Genomic DNA, 19,678 nt, shown 5'->3' with positions numbered 1-19,678 from the left:
GTCCCCAAAGTCCTGCTTCCTCCTTCTTCCCAAAGTTCTGCTTCCATCTGCTTCTGTCCTGCTTCTGTCCTGTCTGTGCAACCAAGCATCTACCTGGGGTTTGCTTGCTGCTGCTCCAAATTCCTACCAGATTTAAAGCCCCTTTGAAAATTCCCAGCTTCCTCACCAAACATTTAGCCAGTAAACTTCCTTGCAGTAAACTCTTCCTCAGATAGCCAAGACCTACTCTGTTTCTCTGTCTTCTGCTTTCATACGATGCATCTTCCACATGGACTGGCTCCACTCCCATCAACCTCTGTGTGTTTGACAAAAGCCTAAAGGGAAGTCAGTATGAATAGGCTCCTCCACACAGTCAGAAGTTCTGAAGTTAAACAAGAATGGCTTCTCTAAGGAGCACTTCCAGCCCTGACTGCAAGTTGGTTCTTCTAAGTTCAGAATCAGCACCCTGCCGCTTTGAACAGGGCAATGATGCAGTCCCAGCACTTTCACTATTAGATTACATCCATGCATTGTTTATTTTTAATACAAAGCATGCAATTAAATGGGAAGGGGAAGACGGAGTAATAAAATGCAGAAGTTAACTTATTTCATTCTGCACTTAGGTCTTCACTGGGATCTTCACTGCAGAAATGGTCCTCAAGATAATAGCCATGGATCCTTACTACTATTTCCAAGAAGGCTGGAACATTTTTGATAGCATCATTGTCAGCCTGAGTTTGATAGAGCTGGGTTTTTCAGATGTGGATGGATTATCCGTTCTACGGTCATTCAGACTGGTAAATAAGAAGCAAAGTCTCATTACTCTATGACTCCTTAAGTCATAGACTTAAGGAGGGGAAATGGTTAAAAACCCTCCCTCTGACTGGATCTGAGGAAGGGCACAGAATCTACAGGAAAGCAGTGAGTCCTGAGCTTACTTTGGAAAGGTTTCCACCCTTTATCCCAACATCATTAATTTTAACCAAGCTGAAGCTAGTAGCAAGCGTGTTGAATGGGTGTGAAGACCTAGAACTGCCAGCTTCACTCGTCTCTCCGAGGCCTCATAACCAGAAGAGAAAGAGTGCAAGCTTTTCTTGGAGCACCATAATCTCATATTTTCTTTTGATTTATGCTGCCCATTAACAGCACACCTTTGTTTATCCATCCAAGATGTCTTCTTACATGGACACTGGGAATTCTTACGCTCAATAACGTCGTTCTGCTGCTAAAGAAGGGAAAAGTGTCCATGCTATCCTTACTCTATATCCACAGCTACATCAACATAGAAGCCACACTAGCTAGGAGGATTGAGACATTAACTTGCACCTCTGCAGGCAATTCCTTATTGGGAAAGCCTGCCTTACACTGTGACAACTCTAGTTACAGGCCAGGAATGGGGAACCCATGTGGCCCTCCGGCCTCCAGCTCCCATCAGCCCCAGGCAGCAAGGCCAATGGTGAGGGGTTATGGGAACTGTAGTCCAGCAACATCTTGTGGGCCACATGTTCCTTACCACTGCTATAGGCCGTAAGCTAAGTAAGTGTGTCATATGGTTGTCGCTGGAGCTTTCCCAAATAGAGCTATGGAAACACTTGAGTTCATGGCTCTTTGTCCAAAATATAGCTGGTGATGGGATGTGAGTCTCTGAATTGCAACCACCGTCCGTATCTCATTCTCATATAAATAAATGCCTCATTGTCATTTTCAGCTTCGAGTCTTCAAGCTGGCGAAATCTTGGCCAACTCTGAACATGCTGATCAAGATTATTGGCAACTCTGTGGGTGCTCTGGGAAATCTGACCTTGGTCTTGGCAATTATTGTCTTCATTTTTGCTGTGGTTGGCATGCAGCTGTTTGGCAAAAGCTATGATAATTGTAAGTGCAAGATTTCAGAGGACTGCTCACTTCCGCGCTGGCATATGAACGACTTTTTCCACTCTTTCTTGATTGTGTTCCGAGTTCTTTGCGGAGAATGGATAGAAACCATGTGGGACTGTATGGAAGTTGCAGGCCAAGCCTTGTGCCTCATTGTGTTCATGCTGGTCATGGTGATTGGAAACCTTGTGGTATGTAATCAACAACTGTCTTTTCAGTTACCGTATTTTCTGTTGATTGTCTGATTACCTGCTATTATGATCCATTTAGGCAAACCAGTATGAATACTTGCTTAGAAAATCTGTTGACCCCCCTTTCTTCTGTAAATAGCACCCACGGTGCTATTTCTATAGAATCGTATAGCTGTAGGGGATTTCAAGGATGAGCCTGCTCAGCTGGCCGCATTGACAGGCACTAATTATTTGCCCACCAAAATACCAGATTTCCTTTTCATTGTAGGCATCACCTGGGCTGCAGTTTGATGTCTTATGGCCCATTCCAGCAAAAGGGATTAAGTTATTATTTGTTTGTTTGTTATGTTTGTTGGTCACCCAGTCACCAGGTTCTCGGGATGGCATATAATTTTCAATGCCTGGAAGCAATTTTGTTGTGCTTGGCTCTTTTGCCTGCACTCATGGCTGATGGCCAGCAGTGTGGGCAGAGGAATCCACACGTAATGCTCTCCTTGCATTACAGACAAGACAGCAGACAAATGTTCAGCATTAAAGATACATTGCAGATAAGAGAGTTCCTTGAGTGCAGCAGAAGGCACATAGCCTGTTGTTAGTTTGGGTGCTTTCCCGGCCAATGCAGCAATGTTAATTTGTTTGATTTAATCCATGTTTGAATTTGCAAATTAGCAACCCAGTGAGTCAAGTAGTAAAGCATAACCTGGTGCTAAAGACCACTGAAATATACTGAAACAAATCAATTGGTTTGTTGTTATACAATTCTTCATTCAAAGCATATTGTTACATTATTTATTTTTATTTTTTATGTCAGAATGTGTACTTCATTCAGAAAGCACTTCAGCAGTGTACAGAAATAGAATATATTTGAATAAATTGAATAAATAATAATACAGTGGTACCTCAGGTTACATACGCTTCAGGTTACAGACTCCGCTAACCCAGAAATATTACCTCGGATTAAGAACTTTGCTACAGGATGAGAATAGAAATTGTGCTCCGGCGGCGCAGCAGCAGGAGGAGGCCCCATTAGCTAAAGTGGTGCTTTAGGTTAAGAACAGTTTCAGGTTAAGAACAGACCTCCAGAACGAATTAAGTTCTTAACCCGAGGTACCACTGTAATCATCTGGCCCAAAGGGCACTGCTGCTGTATCCTAGTTATGTCCTAACATTCCAAATTTACTTGTGCTTTTTCTGTCATCTTTGTATGGAGCACTTCAATATATTGGGGTGTATTTTTGCAAATATCCTACTCTGTTTAAGAAATAAGTATGTTCCATTGGTGGAAGTGGTTAAAAAAAATAATGATGACAAGATAAATAGGTCCTTCTCTTCAGTTTCTCTGATACACAAATTGCTAACATTTGGTAAACTTGCAGACACAACACACGCTGGATTGTTTGTTTCTGCTAACAAACAAAAGCATTGTCAAAAATAAGACAGCAACTATGAAAGGATAGATGACCACTGATTTCATATCCACAAACCCTGGAAGTAAGCACTTAATCAAAGAATAAAAAAATAAATAAAATTATTCAGAAATTGAAATACGAATTCATGAATTCAGTTTGAGAACACATGGGGGGAAATCTGACTTTTAGGTTTTAGGAATTAACTTAAAAGGGGGGAAGAGCCTAATTGAATTATTTTCCCCCCACAGGTCCTGAACCTTTTTCTGGCCTTATTATTGAGCTCTTTTAGTTCAGACAGCCTCGCTGCTCCAGATCAGGATACAGATGCGAACAACTTACAAATTGCCATAGCAAGGATCCAGAGAGGAATAGATTATGTCAAAAGAAAAATATATGAGTTTGTGCAAATGACCCTTTTGCAAAAATGTAAGGCCTCCACTGGAATCGGCTCAGCTGATGGGCAAAATGGCAAGAAAAGTGGGTGCGTCCCCAACCACACTGTAGCTGACTATTACAATGACAGAACCACAACTACCATCTATGTGGACAGCGGTGATCACATGTCATTCATCAACAACCCAAACCTCACGGTGACAGTACCGATAGCTGCAGGAGAGTCTGATTTTGAACACCTGAATACGGAGGAAGTTAGCAGCATATCCGAGCTCGAGGAAAGTAAAGAGGTAAGGCAAGGGGTCATTTTCCATATATACACTTTGCCCTTCTGTTTATACGTTATCAGCTATGCCATAAAATGTATATGCACTCATATTTTAAAATATAATCTTCATTTTTTCCTGAAAAGCCTGTGAGTATTGAAAGCAGCAGTGTACCTACCTCCCCATTCTATAAACATGGAATAGTCTGGTGTCGTTTCATTACTTAATGACGTGACACTGGCTTTGCATCTTCACATTGTTGAGTGCAGGCTATGGACCAGGTTCTGTGAAAGAGCATTTCTTCACCAGAGTGATATTTTAGAGGACTCTGGATGTGTGCAGGGCAGGGCACAACACATGCCAAAACTGGGTGTGTGGTATCAGCATCCTAGTTGCCATGAAGTAGCTCTGAATCTGTTACTGTTAATGTTCTGAAGTAATGAATACTCAGATCTTATTTATACTGCAATTATACACTGCCCTGGTAAATGGCACAGCAGACGAAACCATTCAACTTATCCAGGCCCATGGTAATCATTAAAGTATTCTACTTTTGAATATGTAGCTTACAGTAATCATTCTCGTTTGGATACCTCATTTGGACATACTGACTGTCTATATCAATTCATATGTTCAAGTCAGTACCAATGGGATATTATTTTTTTTCATTAATGCCAGGTGACGATGTTTCTCTCTCTTTTCCTTCTGTTACATTTTTTAAAAGACAAAGCCATTGCTCATATTTGTCTTTCTGTGAAAACATGATTGTGTTTATGCAGAATAATTTTTAAACGTATAAATCAGAATTGTTATTTCTTACTTTAACAAATGATCATGATGTGCTCGGTGTGTATATCTCTATATGTCTTTGCTCAATTGCTGTGTTTACCCTGCTTTTTCAAATGTGTTTGTGTGAATAACGTATTAGGAAATACTTTCGCACCAATGTTTGTGGTATTTCCAGGACTACAAACTCAGAATTATTTGTGCCTTCAATGTTATTTCCTACCATTCTTACTTCTCACAGGACTAAACTCAAACTGGATCAACCAAGAGTGCAGCTCTGGTGGTTTTTAACCAGGCACAGCAACGTGTGTCAACCATTTTGAACAGGTTACCTCAGCAATTCATATGTATACATGATCACTGTCGAACAAAGATTGACTGGCATGCATGCTAATCTGTATATTCCCCTCTTCATCCATTGTGATACCAACAGAAGTATGAACAAGCTGATCTGCAATTGGAGTCATGCGACGCTCATCCCAGCATGATCAGCACACTCCAACATTCACTGTGTCTGATGATTCCTACATAGCATTTTGATATGTGAACTGCATGGTCTGTGGCACTGGTTCTCAGGCTGTGATCCGCAGGCCACCAGAGCTCCGCAAACCTCATTCAGGTGGTCTATGGTGTGTCCATGAAAAAGACTTGCAGTTTGAATTCTTGTAGAAATCTATGGAATTCAAATTGCAATACAGTAAAATATAAGAAATAAAAGAAGTGATTTTTTTATTAAAAAAATATGAGTCATACAGCACCTAGCACAGCACACTACCATTGCTATCACAACAGAAAGAATAATTAAGTAGTCAACCCATTTTCATGTGGTCTTGGGCCGGGAGGAAGGTTTGGTCCATCAGTATAGTTGGGTCTTGAATTCTAAAGTTCCAAGCCTGCTCAAGTTTAGTAAGAGCTAGTTGTAATTTTGAGAAATTACATAACCGGTCGGAATGTGATGAATATTAACATTGCATTTTCATTAGTAAGCTCTTTAATATAATAAACTGATATATGCATTCCTTAAGGCATAATTCATTAATTTACAGTGCATATTTATGCATATTTGCATACGTCCTAGTATGCTCAAGAAGGCTTAATGACACGTAAGTTTGAAACAGGATCTCCTCCGTTTTTCATGAGTATAAAAGCATGACAGCTCTTTTCTGTTTCATAATGACATTTTTAGGGATGAATAGGAATCAAATGAGGGTGTTGTTGCTTTTGTTCCCTAAGTGCTCATGGTAGTGTTTAATTTAAATTTTGATAGATGCAAGTGGGTACTGGTGGACTTTTTTGTCCTCTTGTCTTCTGTGGAAGACTAGGAAATACAGGGACGGGCCATTCTGTAATTGACAGCAGAAAAATCTTGCCTTGGAAGTGGATGTAGTGGCCATACCCTATGGTAGACTTACATTGACATCACCACTAACAGTAATTTGCACTTTATCGTGTTTCCTGTTAGGTGTTTGGGCAATTGGGTCTTCTGGCTACATTCCAGTCAGGTAGGGAACCTTCAGGGATGAAGGATCCTTCACTACCTTTCCTCTTAGCCATGAGGAGGAGGCCTGGGGCTTGGCAAACTAACTGCTACCTCAGTGGCTGCAGCTGAATATGGTGATGGCCAAGGAAGTGATTGTGAGTGCAGCTTTCCCATAATGATGTGGCTGTTGACAGTCTTTGCCAAAGGCCCTGGAAGACCCGTGAGGGGGTTTTCCGTGCCATGAGGAGTTTAATGAGTAGGAGGCAGTACCTCTGCTTCTAATCCTGTTTCACCACCTGATGTAAACTCATTCATTCACTCAAGATTTTGCTGGCAATGAATACTTTCCTTTCTTAACCTTTGGTTTGGTTTTACTGTTTTGTTTTGTTTTTACAATTATTGTCATACAAGTTTTACATTGCGCTTTGAGATTTTGAAATGAAAAATGGTATAAATATATTTTAAAGTAATTTATTTTTAAAGGATGACTCGTTGTGCCAACAGATGCCACAGGACTTGCCCCTTTTCCCGTTCTCCCCACCCACCCACCCTCCCATGTGCTTCCATAATCAGCTATGTGGAATCCTGGAACCCTACAGAGCAGATTTTGGGAATGCTGGGCAGTGGGGGGAAGAGAGGAAGTGCTGTTGTACAAGCAGAAATCCATTGCATAGGTGAGGTGACACCGTTGGATGTCACCCTATGCTTTTAAAATCTATACATTTCATTGTTGTGAAAACCGCTCTCTCGCAAACCTTATTTTAAGGCACAGGGTGCAATCACCGAAAGTAAAGCTGGTAGAGTACCTACTTGAGTTTAGCTAGCGCATCAGAATCTGCAGCCTTGCTGAGTTCTATTTCTAAGTTCCGAAGATTTAATAAATTCATGTCAAAACAGAACCGGCTGGCTTCCCAAGCCAATCCCATGTGTGCTTCATCATAAATGCTGAATAATAATAATAATAATAATAATAATAATAATAATAATAATAATTTACTTATATCCCGCCCTCCCCAGCCGAAGCCAGGCTCAGAGTGGCGAACAACAATAGAAGTAATACTACATTCTAAAATCAATTCATTCTAAAATCAATTCAAAATCAAATTAATGGCAGCCATTAGGCTAGAGTTCTATGAAGATTACCAAAGGAGGGGGTCAGGCTGTGCCTTGGCCAAAGGCCTGGTGGAACAACTCTGTCTTGCAGGCCCTGCAGAAAGATGTCAAGTTCCGCAGGGCCCTAGTCTCTTGTGACAGAGTGTTCCACCAGATCGGGGCCACAGCCGAAAAAGCCCTGGCTCTGATGGAGGCCAGCCTAACTTCCCTGTGGCCCGGGACCTCCGAGATGTTTTTGTTTGAAGACCATAAGGTCCTCAGTGGGACATACCTTTCACTTGCTAGTTTGTGTGCCCTCTCACCATGAGCTGATTTAACCACCGGGTAAATTAGGCTGCTGCCTAGGGCAGCAAAATTTTAGGTGTAGCAAAATTAGAAGCTTAGTAAAATTCAAAATGGCTGCTCCTTCCTAACCACTCATATGGAGTGTGTCCTGCTCTTGTCAGGTGTGGCTGTCCTGTTTTCTCCCTTCCCAGGGTCATTCTGACCACTCTCCATTTTGCTGCTGTCAGGGAAAGAAGAGACTAAGATGCACCCTTCCATGGACTCAGAGGATGTTGGGTAGCTGCAGCTGCTGATTAGCACCTGTAGTAATGTCGCTTTCACTATTCTGCATTGGACCAGCCTAGGAGTGGCTCATTCCAGATTGGCAGGCCCCACAAATGCATACAGGGCAGGCTGGCAGGCTGTTATGTAACAGAAGAGGAAAATGTAATACATATTGATCACTTGTGATTTTTATAATCCAGTTCAGAATTACTTCACCCTGTCTCTGCTGCAGCATCTTACAATAAAAATGCTCTCCATATTAAAATGATGAAAGCAAATGTTCATGTAATTAATTAGATTTGAATTGGTATTTTCCAGTTCAGAATAATTAGAAGAGTATTCATTGTTGCTTTTGTCTTTTTTATAATGCTTCTTGTGTATAAAGACCTTCACAATATTTACACAACAGCCTCATGAGGTAGATCATTCATAATTTCATTTTACAGGCAGGGAACTGGATACAAGTGTCTTGCAGTTTACCAGTTGCTTGTTCATCTGGAATGAATAGCAATCTAACTGTCCTCATAAAATACCTGAGTAGCAAATAACATCGGAGTCTATCACAGGGATAATTTGTGCTCATAAATCTTTCTGCTATCTTAGGGTTGCCATATGCCTGGAATTTTCCGGACATAGCTGGAATATGCCAATCGGAAGCAGTGTCTGGGTGCAAATCGCTGAAATGCCGAATTACCTGAAAAATAGCTTTTGTGTCCGGATTTTCACTTTTTGAACTATGGCAACCCTATGCTATCTGCAGCAGATTGAAACTAAAACAGAAAAATCCAAGCTAGCATTTGTAGGTACAGTCAATAAGTATTTTTTCACCTTTCATTTGACATAGGTTTTAAAGTGAATTGGACCAACAGAGGTTCTGCTCCATCCATTTTCCCAAGCAGCTCCCAAAATGATGACCTTCCTCCACTTGAGTTTGATGGACTTAGGCTACATTGATCAGGATACCTTCATGAGAATGAAAAACCACAAATTATTTTTGTGACAATTACTTTCCCAGTGATTAGCTTTGATGGAAGGAGAATTGGCAACATATTAGTATGGGCAGGGGCTGGAGTGTCCTTGTGACTGGTCCATTTCTGAGTAATTACTTACATGGTTGGTTATACACACCCATCGGGTCCATGGCAGCACAATACTTAACATCATATTCAGGATAAATATCTAGATTGTCAATAAGATTATCACTTTCAGGGAAATATTTGCTTTTCTAAAAAATGATTAGGAACAGTTCCTTTCAACATCTTAAATAAGTTTTTAAATAATTGGAATAAAAGTTTGAAAATCACGGAAAGGTGTACATCATCCCTGAATCATGTAAGTCAGAATGCAATAACTGTGATTAGAATCGCCCTGTATTCTTTTAACTGTGCTTTCATCATTCCCCACATTCATCCAGCTCTTGGTGCCATTTCTGATGTTATATACTGTATGGTAATAACATTGTATCAGGCCAGAGAATGCCATAATCACAACTACTTTGGTTAATTTTGGTACTCAGACCTATCGTGGGTCATGCTATTTATTTTGGCCCTGTCTTAAATTCAATTGCGTATTTGATCTCGATGGTCAGGTTCAAAGGATGCCAAACCAATTGCAGTCACAACCTAAGATGAGAGTTCTCTAGCACCTGAATCGATAATTCTCTGAATACTTCTAAGAGTTGGTCTGAGTACCAGAGTAACAAAGAGTTTAAAAATGCATAGAAACCAACACATCTATGCACTTGCAAGAGAGAATGCAAAATAAAGGCCATGGGAATGAAATAAATATGTTTCTTTCATTGTTGACATTTCCTTTTTTTTAAAAAAAAAAAAGTAGTTTGTTTGGGGGTGAAATGGTATTCTGTGATTATCTGTTGTCTGGTGAACCCCAGTTTACTGCACCATATCCAATATTGTTCTGGAGGGTCCCCCGCCCATCAGGAGCTGTTTTTCAGGGAAAGAGGGAATGGATAGGGAAGACAGCCAAAAATTGGTTACCATGCCTTGCACAAGTGTTTTCTGCTAGCATAGAGCCACCCCTAGATAAAACTCAATCTTTGTGGGGGTGGCGGGGAATCAATCATTCACATCCAAATTGAGAGCAATTTGGGTCTTGCTGCTGATTTCAATTTTTTTTCCGGGGGGGGGGGCATTCCTGCCTGTGGTGCAAGCTTAAATTTAGCATTATAAATAACATTGATTGATAAAGCTGTTTAGCAGTATTTTTTTCCTGCCAATCAACTAATGTCAGTTAAGTCAGAACTACTATGACAAAATTGTTCTTTTTTGAAAAGAACAATTTTAAGAGCAGCAGGAAAAAAATTGCACCCTCTATACATTTATTGATAAATTATACAGATTGACACCAGTTAAAAAAAATTGGGGGGGGGCGGGGATATTCTTACCATCATTGCCCAAAAAGCATTTGAAATTTCCTTTGGTAAGTAACAATGCAAAGCTGCATATGGGTATGTTTAGATGTTCTAAGGCACTTGAACCCTATTCAGGTGTTGCAATTTCCACCCGGTGTTTACAGAGTCTGTCCCCACCTGCACTGCCCCCAAACAGTGGCTGCATTCCTGACTTCCCATGCTGATCGGGAAAGTCTGAAGGGAACAGGGGGCATGTCTAAGTTCATTTGGTTGTGTGCATTTGGAAGCCTCTCCTATTGGAAGTCTTGTATTATCAGGGTTCCCAGTCACAGGGAGGCTTCTCGGAAGATTAATTTAAACTTATGAAGACCCTTCAGGGCTTCCCACTCAACACAGGAAGCTGGGAGGGGGAGTGGACATACAGATGGGCTGGCATGTAAAGGTGCCGTAATCTGAAGTAGGCTTTTGTGAACACAGCTTTGCTTTTCTGGAAATCTGATTTGAGATGTGTGAACATACTCCCATGCATGCCCAGTCACATTAACCTCAGCTCAGAATACAATACATACTACTTTTTTAAAAAAATGCATTGTGTGATCTTACTTACAGAAATTAAGTATTTCCAGCACCACTGAAGGCAGCACAATTGATGTTGCTCCCCTGGGAGAGGAGGAAGCGGAAGATGCAGCAGAAGACCCATCACAACCAAAGGCTTGTTTTACAGAAGGTATCAAGGGCAGCAAACCTAATAGTGGGGATTGCACGCAGGACAAAAATATGTATTTTGGAATTGCTGTACCCTGTGTGTATGTGAGGAAGCAGGGGGGAGATGTTCAGCCAACTAAGGCTTATGACTTTATGCTTATCACAAAGTGGGTTGTGGCCTATGGAAGCTTATGACAAAATAAATGTGCTGGTCTTATCGGTGCCACAGATCTCTCTATTTCTTTTGCTACAACAGACTTAACATAGCTACTCCCTCTGGGATTTTTCCTTGAGGAAATGCTATTTTAAACACAGTTGCTACTTAGAGTAATGAAGCTGTTTTAAATTTACATTGTGTGAGTCAGTTTAGCAAACAAATGTAGGTATGGGCAGAATGTCTGGCACCAGCAATATGTCTCTGGGTTGTATTCAGCATAGCGCTACAGCTAAGGTTCCATCAGGGCAACAATTTTTCCTGCAGGATTGAAACTTCACCTCTTCCCCAATCCTGCACAATTGTTCTGGGCTTTCCATAAATCATAAAATTGGCTAACAGCTATCCGATCCATATATTGTCAGGAGGATTTTTTTCCCTCTTTTAAGTCATTTCTTTAAATGAGCATTTGTGGTGAAACATATCAGATTAATGGCAGACTATCAATCTGTTACAGTGACGTTTCTCCCTTTGGAGTTGAGAATCAATATGTTGCCCTGTTCCTTCAGGAAGGGCGTCAAGTCTATGCACTGCTCCAGATTGTCAGTTGGGGAAAAAAATTCCATCGCTTTGAAATTGGAGTCTAGAATAAGTTTGCTGACTTTGTCCCAGAGGATTTCCTACTCTTCAGGATGCAGTTAGCAAATTGTTTCCTGCTTCCAGACTCCATAGGAAGAGCCTTTCCATTGATTCGTTTTTGTCCTGTCATTAAGCAGAATGGTAGAGAGTCCTGGGGGTACTCTGTTTCTTTGTCTGAGAAAACAGAAAGTAGAAATGGTACCGAAGGTTTCCTTAAAAAGAGGTATTAAGCCGGAGCGTTGCTAGGTACAGACCTCTGATGACAAATTAGCAAAAAATAAATAAAATTGCATATGCCATTTTATATGTATAGATGCAAATTTAGACTGACTTTCAGAGGTAGTAGTAACAATAGTGTGAGGGGAATAATGCATGCTGTCACATGACACTGGACATTATGGCCAGAAACCAATAAGGCCAGAAACTATAGTTTCCCACTATGAGAATGAACCATGGAGAGCCTCAGGCTTGCAGGCTCCTCCCTCCCACATCTCTCAAGTCTGCAAGGAGGCCAGATGCTTTTGCTTTTGCTCTTAAACAAAACATGACTCCCATTATGCTGGAACTCAGAAACTGTGGTTTGTATTAAGTCTAGTTAGAAAAAGTCAATCTGAAGCCACAGTTTGATGCTGACTTTCCCCTGCTGCCTAGAGTTAAAGCAAACCACAGCACCCTGTTTTTGTTGCACTAGAAACTAAGGTTTGTTTAAAAGCGGAAGCAAATCTTCATTATAAAAGAGTTCTAGTAGAGGTTCTAGCGCTAGTTCATTCATATAGCAGAAAATCATGTTTATCTGATTACATCTTAACTGTAACACTGTACTCATTATACATGTGGAAACACATTCCCCACAACAGTCATATTTGCAAGGGTGAAATAGGAGAATCACATTTTTCAGGAACAAAGGACTATAATTGGTGTTCTGGGGAAATGCCACAGAGGAGGAAGATGATGTAACTCCCTGACAATGTATCTCTGCACATATATGAAATCAGGTTCTCAGAGCAAGAAACTGAACTTATTATGTTTGTTATTCCATAATACACATAAAATACATAATGCCATACACATTGATGATGCTACATTAATAATCACCATCATTGTGCACAATGAATTTAGAAATACTGTTGTATAATGTTTAATTAGATAAATGAATCTGGCAACAGTACAGTGGTACCTTGGGTTACATACGCTTCAGGTTACATACTCCGCTAACCCAGAAATAGTACCTCGGGTTAAGAACTTTGCTTCAGGATGAGAACAGAAATCGCGCGGCAGCAGCAGGAAGTCTCATTAGCTAAAGTGGTGCTCCAGGTTAAGAACAGTTTCAGGTTAAGAACGGACCTCCGGAACGAATTAAGTATTTAATCCGAGGTACCACTGTAAAGACAAAAGAGCAGAAACTCATAGTCTGTGTCTTAACACCTCAAAGACCTGTGTTGGTGGTCGATTTTATAGCCTCCTTCATCGGATTCATACATTAGTTTCTACAGTGCCACAAAACATTTTGTTTCCATAAACATACCTTTGATTACATATTTCAGTGTTGTTCATTTACAACAATGGCTTCAGGACATGAGAAACTCTTGAGGCTGGATCCAGAGAACTATGAGCAGAACTATGAATGGAAAGGCGGTGGGGCAGGGGGGAGTCACAGCCTTGCGGCTAACAGAAGTCTCTTCTAGAGAGTTGGGGTGCCTTTTGTAAAACTGTGGGAGGTGGCACGTGAGGCTTTAGGGAGAAATGAAGATCTATGAGGATTTCCTTCCATTTGCAGAAGGGCAGCTCAGGGCCCAATCCATATCCTGGAGTTTGCCTAAATATTTTACTTTATTTTATTTTACTTTGATCATTTCATCCGCCAAATATTCTGATTCCAGGCTGTGTAAGGAGATTCAAATGCTGTCAGGTCAGCATAGAATCTGGAAAGGGCAAATTATGGTGGAACCTTCGCAAAACCTGCTATAAGATAGTGGAACACAACTGGTTTGAAACCTTCATTGTCTTCATGATCATTCTCAGCAGTGGTGCTTTGGTAAGTGGAATATAGATCATTATGTTGTAGAATGGAGTATATTAATTAATTGGGGTGGGAGGAATTGTCCCAATTTGTACACAAATGAATTTATTTTGGGGTGGTCTTCTATTCCCTTCTAGTTATATGACTTTTTTTACATATATTTCTCCCTTTGAAATCCAAGTAGCTATTCATGAAGATTCTCTTATAGTCACAGTTGGGTTTGTCTATTACCATGCTACCATTTTCGTTTCCTTTCCTAATCCTGACCTTCTCACTTAAAACAAGTTGTGGGAATGTGTCCCTCTAGATCAGCCTTTCTCAACCTGTGGGTCCCAAGATGTTGTTGAACTACAACTCCCATCAGCCCTAGCTAGCAAGGCCAGAGCTCAGGGATGATGGGACTTGTAGTCCAACAACATCTGGGGACCCACAGGTTGAGAACCGCTGGTCTAGATGGACTACAACTCCCATCATTCCTGACCTTTGGCCATGTTGTGTGGGACTGATGAGAGCTGGAAGTCCAACAACATCTGGAGGGCTATAGGTTCCACATTCCTGCTTTAGTTTTCAAGCCTTTTTTCGGATAAACTCCTAATTCCTTCCCATGAATTATACTGCATTATGCCGTATTTTGGGTATTGGATTGCTAGTTTTAATGAAACAGAATTGCATTTCATTTTGATTTTTTTTATGTTGTTTGTTGCATTTTGATGTATTGGGATGAATTTTATTCTTGAGAGGCTATGTTGAAATCAATTAAATAAAATAGCAGGAACGTCTTTAAAATAGTTTTTTTAAAGAGTGTTGGTAGCATCTAGATGTCTTATAACTTGTCAAACAGTTTGGTTCAGGTACATGTTTTGATAATGTGTAGATTCTGCATTTCAAGCAAATGTTAGAAAATGTTCCAATGGAATAGCAAGTCACAAGTGTCCAAAATGTAATTGAGATGTACATAAATATAAAGCATAGCCTTTAAAAATATCAGGCACAGCAGAATGAGTGACATTTTGTCTCTCCATGCCCCATCCCCACCCCAGCCAATATGACCTTATTTGTAGTAGCATTTTCCTTCATAGGCTTTTGAAGATATATATATAGAACAGCGCAAGACTATCAAGATCGTACTTGAATATGCAGATAAGATCTTCACATACATCTTCATTCTGGAAATGCTTCTGAAGTGGGTAGCTTATGGGTTTCAAGCCTATTTCACAAATGCCTGGTGCTGGCTCGATTTCCTGATAGTTGATGTAAGTACTTCCTTTGCCTAGCAGCTTTGTACATTGAATTGTTGGTGAGCCATGCTTTCATCATAATGCATCATAATATTTAAAGTGGGCTATTTTGGCTCAGTTACGCATCGCAGTCAGAGCAAGATGCATTTTTGTACTCCCAGTCACCTTCACCGGTTTAGGTATCTTACCTAGTGGGTGTTTGCTTCAGCGACCTAACACATAGTAGCTATGGGAAGGAACTGGTAATAGAAGTCCCTTGCTTTTTATCCAGGTGTGTTCAGTAGATATAAGGATTTGTTCAGGTCTCTCGTGAACTGGGCTGCAACACTTTGCCCTCTGTTTGTGCTCAGCGCCCTTTCTGCAGTGTTACCCAAAGTTATCAATTTCTCATCCGATGCGTTCTTGTGTACTCATGACAGCCTAGATGTGGGGATGTGGCAGCGTTGTAGTGCTGTGCCATGTGACTTGATGTGTTCATAATATCCTCCTTCTATATCTCACGTAAGCTTGATTCTGTGCTACATTTGGCTACTGGGATAGTCAGGAACCTGTACCTTCTGAACCCATTACTGAATTGTTTGTCATCTACAGTATAGGTGGGTAATTCAGGGAGGTGAATAACAGTAAGATAATTCGGACTTTAGGTGCATCATTTGCTGGAACACTGTCCTGTGATGGTGCAAGACCCATATGGAGTGAACTTTGAAAGGCACCATCTCTGATGGCACCATATTTAAGGGCAGGAACCTTACTAAGCAGACCTAGGTCTCATCAAAGATAACCTGGGAAACCCATTTCATTGCCCTAAGTTCCACCCCGGGGGGAAAAGGCAGGATATACAGGTAGGTAGGTAGGTAGGTAGGTAGGTAGGTAGGTAGGTAGGTGGAAACAGAAATAGTTTGCCCAGCAGTGGCTGCAACAACAGCCTCCCATCAGCAATGTTGCTGCCACTTAATGGGAAAGGAGGGGACAAGGAGACAGCACAGCGTTGTGTGGGCAAGCTAGTGATGGCAATGTGATGGGTCTGCCAGTTCATCTACACAGCCCTAACCTTGTAACCACCTCATCTGTCCCCCTCTTAGCATGTGGTGGTGTTGCCGCTGTTGGCAGGCTATTGTTGTGACTCCATCCCACCAGGCGAGCTGTTCCTGGGGAGGAAGGAAGGAACATTCATCTCTGTTTACTTGGCGTAATGCAGGTTCCCCTTCTGGTTTAAGTTTGCTATCGAGCTGATATTTGAATTCTCTCTGTTGTTTTTGTTGTTAAAAAGATATAATTTATACTTTTTCAATAATTCTGTAACTGTTGTCATTTCTGAATAGGTTTCGATAGTGAGTCTAATAGCCAATGCCTTGAACTTTTCTGAACTTGGTCCCATTAAATCGCTTCGGACACTGAGAGCCTTGAGACCTCTGAGAGCATTATCGCGATTTGAAGGAATGAGGGTGAGCAAGACAACATTAAATAACAATTGAGGGACTCGTGGTCAGAAACAGCAAGTGGTATCTCTGTTTCTTAATGTAAGGGTATCGGTGCTGTTTTAGTTTGCAGTTGCTAGCAGGAAAATTGCTTTCAACCAGGGATGGGGGGTTGAGGATAACCATAATGCCCCAAAAGGAGTCAGTGGGATGTGTTGTGAGCCACTTTGTGGTCTTTTGATAAAGAGTGGTATAGACATTTAATTAATTATAGTAAACATTACATCCAAGGCGTGCATTACTTTTTTTGTGTGTGGCATCCACACGGAAAATTGTTGTTACTGTGATTCACTTTTATCCATCCTTTTCCAAGGACCTCAGGACTGCACACATGGTTTCCCCCTCTGTTTATCCTCCCAGCAGCCCTGCCAAGTAGCTTAGACTGAGAGAGGAAATTCCCCCAGTAGGCTTTGTGAATGAGTGGGGTGGTCCCAGTACCAAAACCCTAACTGAAAACCAGTCCCACCCAAAAGTGACTAGAGACCACCCACTCAAGAATCTTTCCCAGAAAGGGGGCATTTGCAACCATTCTATAGTTGTTCAGATCTCTGAGCTCCAGGGAGAATTTCTGAAGGAGTGGTCTTACTGCAGCCTCTTCCAGGCAGCCCAATACCATTCCCTCTTGGAGTGAGGGCATTGATAAGCTCTGCCTTCTCCTCCCATCACCAGCCATGAGGGTCAAGGGTCAAAGAATGCAAATGGTCACCTGCACCCACCAGGTACCCTGCCAACATACGCAGGCTGTGCTTGTGAAATTCATTCAACAAAACTGAACTACACAGCATTCTGGACACCCCTTGAGATTGACCTGCTACAACAATGGAGTCAAGGTCCAAGCAGATTGCAAGCAAATCACAGCAGGCCACAACCTCCTTTGGGCCAGTATGTAAGAGCACTTGCTGCATGCAATAAAACTGAACTGCATGGTATATAGACGGTGTGGTGTAGTGGTTAAGAGCGGGAGACTCGTAATCTGGTGAACCGGGTTTGATTCCCCGCTCCTCCACATGCAGTTGCTGGGTGACCTTGGGCTAGTCACACTTCTCTGAAGTATCTCAGCCCCACTCACCTCACAGAGTGTTTGTTGTGGGGGATGAAGGGAAAGGAGAATGTTAGCCACTTTGAGACTCCTTTGGATAGTGATAAAGTGGGATATCAAATCCAAACTCCTCCTCCTCCTCCTCCTCCTCTTCTTCTTCTTCTTCTTTGGTGCCTTCACCACCACTGAGTAGGCCTGATAACAAGCACATACATATCTTCAATCAAATTCACCAGGATATTTTCTGCACTTGCATTCTAGCTGCCCCCCACCCTCCAATACAGGTGTCCCAGACAATAGCCTCTTACCCAATCTCCTTCTTTTGGTTATAACCCAAGTGAATATCATCCCTTCCCACCCACTCTGCAATAAACTGATATCTCCGCCTGTAAGAGATTAGCTCTCCTGTTATATTCACAGCCTTCTGTTCTCATTTGTTCTCTAATATACTATTAAGCACATAATAGGATTCCACTTTCCCTTCCTCATTTTTTCTAGAGGAATATATTTATTTAGATAGTTATTTGAATACGTAATATTCACATTACCTTTTCTATTAGACTTAAATAATTATTTGGGCAGCAATAACAATCTTCCTTTTAAAAATATTTTTAAATGCAAAGTGACAATATCATATTAGAAAGATGTGGTCTTCTGTGACGTAAGTGTGCATCATCACAGAGCCAGAAGATGACTCATTCCGTCTTAGAAAAGGGATTTTGTCTTGGGGGAAAGAGGTGTGGGGTGGGGTTTGCCAAGGGGAGCTGTTCTTGGTGGATTCAGTGGCAGTAAACATGCTTTGGATAAAGACTTCAAGTTTTATACATGTAATGCAAGAATAAAGCATGAAATGCACATAGGTAGCCTGCTTCTGAGCATAATGCACAGAACTAGCCTGCATAAAGCACATTAAAGCATGATTTGTGCAATAAGACCACATCATCCTAACTAACTACCTAAGGCATAAGACCTTATCACTGGGTAGGGTTAAACATAATAAGGCATAAGGCAGGAGCCCACTGCTTTCGCTGGAGTTGCTAAGAGCCCCCAGGACAGCGGCAGACATGGCCTCTTAACAGCCATGATGGTAATGGCTTGCTAATGGTTTAGAAACTTTCCCCCAGAACAGTGGTTTTTATTTAAATGCAGATTTATGTTAATCAAACTGATCAGTTGATTAAAATGCTTCAGCCAGTTGACTGGGATTTAATTGGAGTTTACTATTAAGTATCTGATAAAATCTAACACCAGCATGAGAAGCTACCTAAATACTTTTCCCAACATCAAATCTTTTGCAGTCGTTTCAATAACTTCTGTTCACTTCTTTTGTCGTTTTGTCTAGGTGGTTGTGAATGCTCTGGTCGGAGCCATACCCTCCATCATGAACGTGCTTCTCGTTTGCCTTATATTCTGGCTAATTTTCAGCATCATGGGCGTCAATATGTTTGCTGGCACGTTCTACTTTTGCATGAATAATACAGATCAGAAGATGATTTCACATGAAATAGTTGCGAATAAATCAGTTTGTGAAAGTATGCCAAATGTATCCAGATGGACAAATGTTAAAGTAAACTATGATAATGTGGGAGCCGGATACCTTTCTCTACTTCAGGTTGTAAGTAATCCCCCCATTAGATACCAGTAATAACTTCCATTGGCAGTAGGTTGGATGCCAGTTTTGTCGGGTGGAATCCCACTGGTGTCCTTGCGCTCCTAGAAGGACATCTGCTATGAGGGGGGGGGGAGGCAATCTTTCCCAGTTTCCTCCTACAGCTGTGCATGTGTGCTAAAATGGTCACCTGTATATGCAAGAGTTTTAAGCTCTGCTTTGGAAAATTTGCACAATATTCTCAGCTATTAGAATTTAGATCGTGGATAGCTTTTAACTTATTGCCTCTTTATAGGCCACCTTTAAAGGATGGATGGAGATAATGTATGCTGCTGTGGATTCCACAGGTGTAAGTACATGATGGCGTATCTCTCTTTTTCTTTCT

The 19,678-nt window shown here is 41.2% G+C and overlaps 1 protein-coding gene across 1 annotated transcript in view; it reads left to right on the top strand.

Moving 5' to 3' along the window:
• Nucleotides 1-19,678, top strand: part of LOC309540038 (sodium channel protein type 1 subunit alpha-like) — a 46,914-nt gene that overhangs the window by 17,239 nt on the left and 9,997 nt on the right. The window contains exons 12-20 of the mRNA XM_082236625.1: nucleotides 603-776; nucleotides 1,688-2,044; nucleotides 3,702-4,136; nucleotides 11,021-11,138; nucleotides 13,790-13,944; nucleotides 15,009-15,182; nucleotides 16,490-16,612; nucleotides 19,027-19,299; nucleotides 19,589-19,642. Coding sequence (XP_082092751.1) covers nucleotides 603-776; nucleotides 1,688-2,044; nucleotides 3,702-4,136; nucleotides 11,021-11,138; nucleotides 13,790-13,944; nucleotides 15,009-15,182; nucleotides 16,490-16,612; nucleotides 19,027-19,299; nucleotides 19,589-19,642 — 1,863 coding nt within the window. The remainder of the gene's footprint in view (nucleotides 1-602; nucleotides 777-1,687; nucleotides 2,045-3,701; nucleotides 4,137-11,020; nucleotides 11,139-13,789; nucleotides 13,945-15,008; nucleotides 15,183-16,489; nucleotides 16,613-19,026; nucleotides 19,300-19,588; nucleotides 19,643-19,678) is intronic.

This window comes from Podarcis vaucheri (assembly GCF_965113315.1).
Source record: "Podarcis vaucheri genome assembly, chromosome: 1".
Taxonomy (NCBI): domain Eukaryota; kingdom Metazoa; phylum Chordata; class Lepidosauria; order Squamata; family Lacertidae; genus Podarcis; species Podarcis vaucheri.
The sequence above is the reverse complement of the archived record's forward strand: the minus strand, read 5'-3'. Positions and strand labels throughout refer to the sequence as shown.